The sequence below is a fragment of the Onychomys torridus genome, chromosome 3, assembly GCF_903995425.1.
Source record: "Onychomys torridus chromosome 3, mOncTor1.1, whole genome shotgun sequence".
Lineage (NCBI taxonomy): Eukaryota > Metazoa > Chordata > Mammalia > Rodentia > Cricetidae > Onychomys > Onychomys torridus.
In genome coordinates, this window is record NC_050445.1 from 40332075 (window position 1) to 40344445 (window position 12371).

A 12371-nucleotide genomic window follows, 5' to 3' on the forward strand; every position below is an offset into this window, starting at 1 on the left:
GAGAGAGAGAGAACACAGAGATGAAGAGAGCACATGCACACCAGCTAGCCTTTTACATGGTGATGTGATCCCATAATTCCAGCATCTGGGAGATAGAGACAAGAGGATCATGAGTTCAAGACCAACTTCAGCTACACTTCAAAAGAAGAGACAGAGAGTTTGTCACCATGATTGTGGGGAGTACTATTGTTGTTAGTGGGCAGGGCCAGGGATCTGTAACACTGAGGTACAAGACAGTCACTACACTAGAAAACTGCTGAGAGAGGACCCTGGAGGGACAACAGGGGAGACGTGCAGTACAGTGGTAAAAGCGTTCACTTGCTCACCTGGCATCCTCACAGCCAAGCTGCAGCTTGGGCTCTGAAGCCATACAACCCTGGGCAAACTACTCAGGTGTACTAGGCTTCAGCTTCCTTGTTTATGAAACGGAATACCAGCCTACACAGCGTCACATGGATTAATGAAATGATATGGTCAGCCTGGTGCTGGCAGGTTGCAAACATTCAGTGGCTGGTACAACTATGAACTGTTATTAGGAGGAAAAGAACTCACAGCGGTCTGAGCAGTGATGTGCGTACAACCCACAATTTTGGCTCCAGCCAAAGGCTTTTCTCCTTGGGCTCTCTTCCTTAAGGCCATCAGGGCAGGCATCTCTGAAAAGGCCGGATACAAACAGATTATTAAACAGTGAATGAGAGATAAGAGAAAAAACAGAAAAACTTACTCATTTATGTTAAGATCATTCCCGTGGTCAGCTTCTGTTAGATGAGGTTCCTGAATGTCCTCTGAGAGGCTTTCAGAGACAAATGTTCCCCAGTTTTAGTCTCTATCTGCTAATTCTTCTAGAACTATCAGAGTTCCCTCCCTCCCCACAGTGTTTCCTCAGCTCAGATTCTTTTAAATGTTCTTCAGGAGGTGGGCATACTGACTCATACCTATAAATCCCAGCACTTGGGAACTGCCTCAACTTCAAGGTCAGAGTTGAGACCTTTGTCTCAGATAACTTAATAAAGAAAAGATATGGTTTAGTGTTACATTGAAATTGGACAAGCCTGCTGACCCAGGATGTATTAACACAACAAAATGACACAGGCAGGTAGAAATGCATTCATTTCTTTACCTTGTTCAGCAATTTCAATTTCTCTGCGTCCAAACTCCGCCTGTTTGATGTTCTTGACACAGAAGTCACTACTTCCCTTAGAGTTCTTTTGCTGCTTGTCCCGAGGGGATGTCTCATCATCAGAGCTATCTGTATATGAAGCAGCTGGAACATAAATAAAAAATCCATCAGGGAGAGTATGAGCTTCCTCCAAACCTCCAAACCAATGGGGCTTCACTAGCCATTAGCGCCACACAAATGAACACCTCTAGGAAGCCCCTTAGTGAAACCTGGAGTTGTACCATTCATTGCCTGTGCAAGGTGCTCTCCACAGTTCTGAGAGGGCAGGCTGAGAGAGCGGCAAAAGGCATTCTCTCTGGGTAGCACTCATTTGGAATCTAGTGCTAACTTTTCCTTTTGAACACAGAGAGGTAGAATACTTGAATATGCAAAGAGAGGGAAGTTGCCCCATGAAAGCCACAGGTTAAAGTTCCTAAGCAAGCCAGTCATTAACCCATGGGTTTCTAGCCTCATAACCACCCCTCTGCCTGCTGTTTAGATGCCTGAAGTAATTTGCTTTGTAGTACAATAACTGCACCAATAAGACCTAAAAAACAAGGAACTCATGGGAAAGTAATTAAGAACCACACAGAAGGAATTCGTCTGACATAACAGAGCTGTTTCTCAGGACTGGCTCTGATGAGGCAGAACTATTCTTGCAGACCCAATCAGACACTGCCAACTCAATGTGTTACCCTCCTTGACTTGCCTCTGTAAGAAGGAGTCCTTGGTGTTTCAGATTCCCAAAGCAGCAAAGAAGTAGCCTCTTTTGGTACATTTAATGCCCTGCAGACTAATCTACTAGCAATACACACTACAGCAGTGGGCTCAACCTTCCTAATGCCAGTTACAGTTCCTCATGTTGTGGTGACCCCTCAACCATAAAATTATTTCGTTGCTACTTTGTAACTGTAATTTTGCTACTGTTGTGAGTTGTAATGTCACTATCTGGGTTTTCCAAAGGTCTTAGGAGACCCCCAAAAGGCTCACAATCCATGGGTTGAGAACCACTGCACTAGAAGGTAAAAAAACTACACTTGATTGCGGTCAACAGGCAATCACTGCTACTGAATTCACAGCATTAGTGGAGATCTTTTTAGTCTTCATATTTGCTAATCATTTGCTAGATGGTCTGAAGCATTCCTTTCTTGGGTTTTGTAACAGAGGATAGTTCTTCCTAATCCTTGCAATTTGGGGGAGGATGGAGGACATAAAACATGATCCATAGAGCATTTACATCTCTCGGCGCCATTAGCACTGCCGTCAGTTCTAGGGGAGAAAGCTGCAAGAGCTCAGAACTGCCGTGGGCCTGGTGCTCTGATCTACTTATGTCTAGCATTAGAGCATTTCTGGAATTTCTTAGCAGAGGGTCTGTCTGGGCAGGGAATTGGAGGCTGGACTGTAAAAGGCAAGTCCGACCTTGCCCAGTTAATCAGGCACAGTGCTGCATACCGTGGGGTCAGCAGGGGCTAGAGGATCTCTCTTTCCCTGGAAAACTGCCTTAGAGCAAAGTCCTAAAATGAGGGCAAAGGAATGAACATGGGCACCAGGGGAGGTGAAGGGATTAGTAAAGCCCCAAAGGGACTTTTGTTCTTACAAGGAGAACTAATCTGCACAAAACCTTTTGGTTCCTCTCCTAGGGTAAGAGAGTTCAAAGTACTTTTGGCAATAGAGCTAGAAATAGCCTTCTGGGCATCGTCTGTTTTATCAGTCAGTACTCTGATATAGTTTAGGAATTACAGGCTTACCAGACCATGCTTCTTCCACCTGAGAGAAAATGATAACAGCTTCCCCAATCCTGATCCAAATTTACAAGGAAATTGAACTTGAAAAAGGAGTTTACTTTCAGAATATTTTGAAGTTTCAAATCCTTTTTTCTGAATCATGATAATTTTTATGTCTTTAGAGGCAAACAATAATTGGCCAGACCAGGCTGCACTCAGAAGACAGAGGCAGGAAGATCAGGAGTTTAAGGCCAGCTTGGGCTACAGATGGAACTATGTCTCAAAGTCTGAAAATTAGGAAAGAAACTAATGAGGCCCGGCATGATGGTGCACACCTTTAATCCCAGCACTTGGGAGGCAGGTGGCTGGCAGGCGGTGACTAGAAAGGTTGAGACTGGAGTCCTTACTCCACCCAGACTAGCTCTCCCTTCCCAGCTTCCAAGGATGAAGGAGGGGAGTGAAGCAAACTAAAACAAGACAGTATTCCTTTAAGAGAAGCACCCAATTTTAAATTGTTTTGTTTGTTTGTGTGTTTGTTTTAGAGACAGGGTCTCTGTTCCATACATGCTGTGGCTATCCTGGAACTAATTATGTAGATCAACCAGGCTGGCTTTAAATTCACAGAGATTCTCCTGCCTCCGTCTCTTAAGAGGTGGGATTAAAGGTGAGTGCCACAACACCTTGGCTCCTGTTTTTGCTATTGGTCTTTTGTTTCCAATCTAAAGAACAAACCAGTCCCATTATTTCCTTATGCTATAGCTGAGAAAACTGGTATTTTACTTTCTTTTCAAACAGGGTCTCACTATGTAGCCCTGGCTATCTTAGAACTTGCTGTGTAGAAGAGGCCGACCTCAAGCTCACAAAGATCCATCCACCTGTCTGCCCTCAAGTGCTCACAGTAATGTACCACCATGTTCGGCTTTACCTTCTTAACAGTAGTCAGCTAATACCTTTCTTTCCCTGAGCCAAAGGGTCTTCTCCAAAGCCTTTTATGCACAGCTATGGTTGGTACGTACAAAACTGTCCTACTAATATGTGGCTGCAACAGTGACATGCCCAGGTCAGAGAAGGTTTCTGCTAATGTGGTGGAAATTTTATTCAGCTAATGTGGCAGGCACGTTTTTAGTACTGAACAGACTCCTTTTTTGCCACTTTTATTTTTGATAATGCACATTATGTATGCCAAATTGGCCTGGAACTGTCTAATAGCCCAGGCTGGCCTGAAACTTGCCTGCCACTATATTTTGCAGAGCTTCCACAAATACTGTGAGCATCAGCACTCTGAAGCTCAGTAACAAGGGTGAGTGGTGCAGTGTTGAGCAGGGTCGCCTTCCAAAGAGGAGCACATTGACAGCCTGCCGGAGGCTGGGGCCTCAGCTCCAGCTTCGCTCCCACCTTACTATTACCCCAGTATAAAGTGGGGAATATAATAGATCTCCTCTCCATAGACTCCCCCTTTCCCTTACCTACCACTGATAAGAAATCTTATGAGGAAATGAGATAATATCCACAAGGTTTCAGTTTTTAGGCAGAAAAGACCACTACCTAAGGAGTACAACATAATTTCACGATGGGGTGGTCTCCTTTCATTTTCAAGAACCAAAGCATAACTTGACGAATCCACAATCAATCCCACTGCAGTATGCACACCTGTTCTTTGGCCCGCGTCTGATTTACCGCTATGTCCCAGCGGCTGTGGGAGCTCGTTAGGAGGCAAGTGGCTAGAACTCTGACTGAATTGGGCTTATTGAATTAATTAAAGTCGGGCAGTTCCTCTTGGGTCCCATCTATTTATTTGTTAATGGAAATAACAGCTAGGGACCTGTGTTTGGATTGACTGTACAGATAAATGACTTGAGAAATATGTGAGAAGTTATGTTAGCAGCTAACACAAACAAACAAAATTTTATTATTTGGAAAAAAAAATCTTAAAATCTCTCAAAATTTCTAAGTGCCAATTATGAGTACAGCACTTCACTCTTATCTGTAACCAATTCACTCATAAAGATAACATTTTCATAAACATATCACTAAGAATGGTCTCAATCTGAAGAAAAGGTTATTCTTTTTGTTTTTTTGTTTTTTAAAGACAGGTTTTCTCTGTAGCTTTGGAGCCTGTCCTGGACTAGCACTGTAGACCAGGCTGGTCTCGAACTCACAGAGATCCACCTGCCTCTGCCTCTGCCTCCCGAGTGCTGGGATTACAGGCGTGCGCCACCACCGCCGGCAAAAAGGTTATTCTTTTAGCTTGCTTTTATGAATTTTGTTTTCTTAGTAGGTTTTTATATTCAAAAAGTGCTGCCAGGAGGCAGAGACAGGCAGATCTCTGTGAGTTAGAGGCCAGCCTTACCTATAGTAAGTTCAGAGATAGCCAGGGCATGTGGAGAGACTGTCTTGAAAATAAAAATATAAATAAATAAATTAAATTAAATTAAAAGAACTGAGTTTATGAAAACAATACTTCCTAGACATTAGGTCAGAAAACATTATTAATACTACATGCATAGACAACATTTCTGAAAACCATCTAGAATGTATCCAGATGAGCATATCTGGGTTAGTATAATATCCTAAAAAGATAGGGAATAAAAATGGTGAATTTTATTTCTAAGTAAAATATTTAAGTACTAGAGATTATATAAGGGCTTAATCTTATTGGGAAATGAATAACTAGATAAGCTAGGCAACCCAGTCTTTTAAATGCTTGCTCTATGAAGCCAGATGGACATTTGCCAGGGATGCCACACTCACACAATTCCAGCATCCACCAGATCACATCTCTACTTTTGTCTCCAAAACCAGGGTTTTGATTCCCTGCTCCTGAATTAATATCCTTCAATAGACATATTAGGCTGACAACTTTTGACTTATAAAACCATCAGTTTCCCCAGTATGAGCCTGCCATTCTCATTGTGGACTGAGGTTAGGGTAAATGTAGGTCAGGTGGCAAAGGCCACCTCTAGATCACCTTTCCTCAGTTTACTGTCGTCCTCGCAGCAAATAGTAGCATCTACTATGATTCAAATACTGTTTGATGTGTTAGAGAGACACCTGTGATACACACACACCTGTGATGGAGTGCATATTTGTATTTGTGCATGCATATACAGGGGCATAAAGAAAACACATGATCATTTTAAAACATGAAGATGGTGTCTTAGAGTTACTATTGCTATGATGAAACACCATGATCAAAAGTAAGTTGGAGAGGAAAAGGTTTATTTGGCTTACTGATCCACATTGCTGTTCACCATCAAAGGAAGTCAGGGCAGGAACTCAAACAGGGCAGGATCCTGGAGCCAGGCGCTGATGCAGAGGCAATAAAACGGTGCTTGCTGCCTACTTTCTAGCTTGCTCCTTATGGCTTGCTCAGCCTGGTTTCTTAATCACAATGGGCTGGGCCCTACCCCATCACTAATTAAGAAAATGGCCTACAGGATTGCCTATAGTACAGCCTGATCTTATGCAGGCATTTTCTCAATTAGGGTTGCTTCTAGCCTGTCCAGTTGACATAAAATTAGCCAGTACAGATGGCATTTCATACAGTTCAATTTACAAGGTCCAAATTTATCAGTTCAAGACCAGTTAATATCATTCATCAATAGGCTATATACAAGCACTCCAAGCTTACTTGGAAAGCAAGGTATCACCCACATTCTTCTAGGTACCCAGTATTTTTAAAGTATTCTCTCTACATATGGTGCTTGTGTGGGAAGGTAGGCATTGATTTCCTTTCAGGAACACAGATGTATGGTTCTGGTCATGCAGGAAAGAGATTGAGCTGGAGTTAAATTTTTAAACCATTATTTATTACTGATCTTTAGATCATGCCAAACACTCACCTTAAAATGTTACAGACAACTTGACAATTCATTTCATATTCTGGCTCTGTCAGAAACCGAGACTTGAAAAAAACTTGCAGTTTGCAAGAAATCCAGAGATTCCATCTAGAATTTTGGTTTCAGTCTTAATTTACAGTATTTTTTTGAAGGCTTCTTATCAAGAATGATTGGCCTTAGATAGATGGAAGGTCTGTTGCAGATACCAATTAACCTTGACAAGGGGTTAAGGCAGCTTAGCACTCACCTGAACTGTAGCTGTCAGTAGATGACTGAGAGATGGAACGAGACAGAGATCGACGTCCAATTTTGGTAGGACGCTTGTTGAATTCCTGTTTCTGGTCAGCAAACTGGATCTGCTAAAAAAAAAAAAAAAAAAAAAGAAAAAAAAAAAGAAAAAAAAGAAAAGGAAAGAAAAAAGAACCCTTGTTATAGAAAGGAAAAGAACTTTAGTTATACATCTTAGTCGTGTTCTACTGCTGTGAGGAAACACTATGACCAAGGCAACTCTTATGAGAGAAAGCCTTTAATTGGGGGCTTGCTTTCAGTTTTGGCGGTTTCGTCCCTTATCATCACGATGGAGCACGGCAGCATGTAGGCAGACACTGTAGTAGTAGCTAAGGGCTACATCCTGACCCATAGGCAGAGAGGAAGAGGGAAATGGGCCTAGCGTGGGATTTTGAAACCCAACAGCCTACCCACAGTGACATACTTCCTCCAACAAGGTCACACCTCTGATCCTCAAACAGTGCCACTCCCTGATGACTTAGCATTCAAATATGTGAGCCTTCAGAGGCCATTCTTATTCACAACTCCACTTTATATAGGAAGAAAACTCACCTCTATTTTGAGGAAGCAAGTCATTCACAGCTTATGTTATTATTATAGAATGCAGTTTATTTGCTCAAACAAACCCATATTTGGAATACAAAGACTCTTTGGAGGATGTGGTTCAGTTGGTAGCAGGCTTTTCTTGAACGCACCAAGTCCTTGGTATAGTCTCTAGCACTGCCTAAACTGGGAGTGGTGGCATACCCCTGTAATTCCAGCACTCAGGAGGTGGAGGCAGGAGAATCAAAAATTCAAAGTCATGTTCAACTACGTGGGAATTTGACCCAGACCCTGTCCCCTCCTTCCTCTCAGAACAGTTAGGAGCATAGCTGAAGTACAGAGTGCTTCCTTAGCATGCAAAAAGCTCTGGAATGAATCCCTAGTACTGAGAAGGGCAGAGAGGTGGGGTAGGGGACACAGGAGAAGACTTCTTTGGAGCTGAGTATGGTAGTATACCCCTGTAACCCCAGCAGTCAGGAGACCAAGGCAGAAGGAACACAATGAGTTCAAAGTTAGCCTGGGATGCACAGTGAAAACCTTTGTCTCCAAAAGTAATCAAACAAACAAACAAACAAAAAGGACTTTTTTGGAAAGAAGAGTAATTTTTCATTCTTCACCAGTTTCTATCAAATTTAAGTCTTCCATTTAACGACTATATACTCTGTACATTATAACTGTCACACACAGAGAAGCAGTGTTATGATTAAATTAAATTTTTAGTAAAGTAAGTCACATTCAGAAACACTTTCTATTGTTTCACTGAAAATGCAAAGCTGGAAAAAGAAACCTTTGGAATTCTCTGTACATCCACACATCTAGATGAGAAATCAGCAAGGTACAAAAAGACAGACGGTTTTTCCTGGAGCTTGAAGCTTCATAGTGTAGTATGCCAGTTTTAGAAAAGGATTTTCCTTCAGACAGAACATCCTACATTTTCACTGAAATCCTGGCCATGCCATTCATAAACTTTGTGATGATGGTCAAGATGACTTGTGAGCGTTATTTTCCCATAAATACAACAGAAATGAAGTGCTCCATCCAAGGTTTGGAGAGGGTTAAATGAGACAGTGCATTGTCTGTGAAACACAACAGAGATATGATCAACCCACTAATTCCTACCCCACAGCAGATAACCATTTTAATTTGCTAAAGATTTTCTAAGATGTTAGTAAAAAGCTAAATAAATAAGTAAATAAATTAATTTTTAAAGTTTAGTGTCATAAAATACTTTAAATGCCATATGCTTGATTAACACTGACTACAGGTGTGGAAGGAGTAGATGATTGGACTGATTATATACTTAAATCACACTCTGTAGGTTATATTTGAAAAATATCTGATAGTGACTTTCTTGTTAATTTTATCGACAGCTGACAGTTGCTGCTGGTGCTTTACTAATCAAAGTTCCTATCACTTACTTTATTAATAAGGTTTTCTGAACTGAACATTTATTTACACAGTTGCTTATGTGATTCTTCTGGATCCAAGGTGGCACAGAGAAAAGTTTACAGAAAAGAATCAAAGACCTGACAACGGATTCTAACTTTTGTGATAAACAAATGGATGCTCCACAAGCAGAAATTGGAAGGAAATCAGTGGCTGCACCTCCTGCACTTAGAGGTAACTCCTGAGTCACTGAGCACTGAGACAAGGGGACTAATGCCAAAATGAAAGCTTAGCACTGGCTGCCTCTGAGGGAAGGGATAGCATTTGCACAGCTATAACAAAAAATAAATAAGTAAAGCCTGCACCATGCTTCAGAGTTTGCAAATGGTTTTCATTGTAACAGGGCTATTCATTGGGTTAGGAGCTCATTGCGAAATGAAAATGACAAGTTTGATTATTTTGGTAAAGTACTAATTTACTTAAAAAAGGATAAAGTGCGCTTTCTATGTACTCCAACGGGAGGTCCATGAATCTTTATGGACTTCTAACACAGCATTCAACACACTGTCTTCCTTTCTGCATTCTGTAAGCCTGTGAATTATGGGCTCCATATGGGCTGATTTTTATTCATCCTTAGATTCTCAGGCATAATCAGATACTTGCCATATCCTATGCACCCAATCATATGCTGAATCAAGGAGCCTGGAGGAGCTTAATCTATCTTCACTGTCTGTATTTGAGGGAATATTAGTAAGCACAGTTAGCATTAAGTCTGCATAAGGTAATTTTAAGGGCTGAAAAAGCTGGCAAGGGAAAGGTGGAGGAACCATAGAAGTCAGGTTCAAATGCTGACCTTCAGTTCATCAACCTCTTTTTCTGAGGCCCGTCAAGGAAAAGGAATGAAAGTCTTTCCAAACGCTACAATAATGTAGTGTCTTCAGCAGTGCCCCCCTTAAAAAAAAAAAAAAAGCCTAATATGGAACACCGCCTCCCTCCCTATGCCAACCACACACACTGACAGAACAGCCACATGTGTGTGCACACAGACACGCATGTGTACATATCTAACACTAGGGGGGAACGTCACTTCCTATGAGTTACCCCTACATAGTCCAGTAACATGAAGTCACAGCCAGCTAGCTGTAATGTCACTTCAAGTGTGTCAGGAGCGTCTTGTCCTACAGACTTTCAGTTGTGGTAATCCCTAAGGAAATAATAGGTTGTACACAGAAAACAGGTTTTGCTAATTCGCACTAAATTCAAGGTCCCCCTCCCTGTTTTTAATATACAAGAATATTAGTGAGAAACTACTTAATACAGTAAGTTAAACAATTTCCCAATAAATAAGGGTTTACTTTTCACTGATAACCAAAACATGAGTTTAATGAGGTGTCTCTGGTACCTTCACCAGTACCATCCCACTCTGTAAAACAATGACCTGCCCTGCCAGTTAAGGCACCTTGGCAGCATCTACCAACATTTACCTAACTTTCCTACCTTGTCCAAAACCAGAGTCCCTGCAGGCACCCCTCCTCTCCCACCTCAGCATGGCCTAACATTAAGCAAGGGAGGAGAGAAGCCGGGAGGAATGGGTAGCTCACCACACTCCAGAGGGAAGGATGAAGGCCGGACAGGACGGGGAGGAGAGTACAAGCAGCTTGCCTTGGACAGTAATGGCCGCAGCAGCAGCAAGACTGGCAAACAGGAGCTTAGCCTCACCTGGGCTTTAATCCCAGAGTTGCTATTGACAATGTATTTCTTCTTGCTGCTCAGCATACTGACACTACGAGCCAGTAGACTGTGACATTACCGGCAGTAGGCCACCTCTTGGGTCCAAGGACCCTTGTGGTCAGGCTTTTAAACTTTCCTCATCAGCAATTCTGTTGGCTCTGGTTCCAGCTCGCTACTATTTTTTTTTCCCTCTTTTGAGGGGGGTGGCTATCTCTGAAGCAGCTCCAACTACCCTTTCAGCCTTACAGCAGGATTTAATAAGGAGTTCTGTTAGCGGCTCATCAGCCATTCCTAAGTCTGGATGTTTGGCTTTATTACTATTTTTCCCAACACATCATTACACAGCTCTTCTGACCTCTAAACCTTAACAAGCCCCCAAACAAGGCCCAACATACATGCATACATCAATGGCTTATTTATATAACCCATGCACTTTTTCCTGCTATAATTAACTTGCTAATTAGGTTCCCTTTTAACTTTACCTCCTCCTTTTCTATGTCAGATGATTTTAGTTAGCCTCATCTCATTAGAAAAAAATTAACTACAGAGCCACTGAAACAATGAGGGAATTTATAAAGAAAAGAAAAAACATTATAAGTGGCAAGGAAGCCCCATTCTATATATACACTACCCTTGAGTGAGCCAGGCAGGGGACACTAGATTCAGCTGTTACCAAAGAAATCAATTTTTTCATTTTATTATTTTTTTTACTCTTGATTCTTTCCTTCTTTCATTAATACTTAATTGTGTATTTAGTTATTTAGACACAGAGTCTCACAATGCAGCTCATATTGGCCCTGAAACTTGAGGATCTTCCTACCTCAGCCTTCCAAAGGCACCACCATGCTCAAGTTTGCATACTTTCTATACAGATTTTTTTTTTTTTTGGTTTTTTTGAGACAGGGTCTCTCTGTGTAGCTTTGTGCCTTTCCTGGAACTCACTTGGTAACCCAGGCTGGCCTTGAACTCACAGAGATCCACCTGGCTCTGCTTCCCGAGTGCTGGGATTAAAGGCGTGTGCCACCACCACCCGGCTCAGAATTTTTTTTTTTAAGACAAGGTTTCTCAGTGTAGTTTTGGTGCCTGTCCTGGATCTCGCTCTATAGCCCAGGCTGTCCTTGAACTCACAGACATCCGCCTGGCTCTGCCTCCTGAGTGCTGGGATTAAAGGCATGCGCCACCACTACCAGGCCTCTATACAGATTTTTTATGTTCAGTACCTACTTTTATCTCAAGACCAATGCTTATTTAGTATTGAGCAGCCCATTCACTTTTTCTTATTAAAAACAAAAGCATATTTTGGGGCTAGGGAGATGGCTCAGAGGGTCAGGAGCCCTTGTTTTGCAGGCATGGGGACCTGAGCTGGAATCCTCAGCACCAATGGAAATTGTTGGGGATGGCTGTGTGCACTCATTACCCTAGCACCTTGGTATGGAGACATCAGGTCCTAGGAGGTCACAGGCCAGCCAGCCTAGTGGAAATGGCAAGCTTCCAAGCTTCTGGGTCAGTGAGAGACATGTCTTAAGGCAATAAGGCAAACAGCAATGAAAGACACCCAGCATCACCCTCTAACTTCTGCTGTGCACATACAGTGGCATGCATATGCACATACAGTGAGTTTTTACATGCACACATGCACGCACACACACACACAATTTTTTAAAAATGTGTTTCCTAGAAGATGTGATCACAAGGGAGAAT

General features: G+C 42.1%; 1 protein-coding gene across 4 annotated transcripts in view; it reads right to left on the reverse strand.

Moving 5' to 3' along the window:
• The window catches only part of LOC118579356 (putative adenosylhomocysteinase 3), a 176576-nt gene that overhangs the window by 44599 nt on the left and 119606 nt on the right, over window positions 1–12371 (reverse strand). For 2 of the 4 annotated variants that reach the window (XM_036180541.1, XM_036180542.1), the window contains exons 2-4: window positions 6970–7081; window positions 1121–1264; window positions 553–653 (exon numbers count right to left, since the gene is read on the reverse strand). In XM_036180541.1, coding sequence (XP_036036434.1) covers window positions 553–653; window positions 1121–1264; window positions 6970–7081 — 357 coding nt within the window. Of the gene's footprint in view, window positions 1–552; window positions 654–1120; window positions 1265–6969; window positions 7082–10658; window positions 10746–12371 lie in introns of those variants that run through there. The other 2 variants (XM_036180543.1, XM_036180544.1) reach the window with 2 other exon arrangements.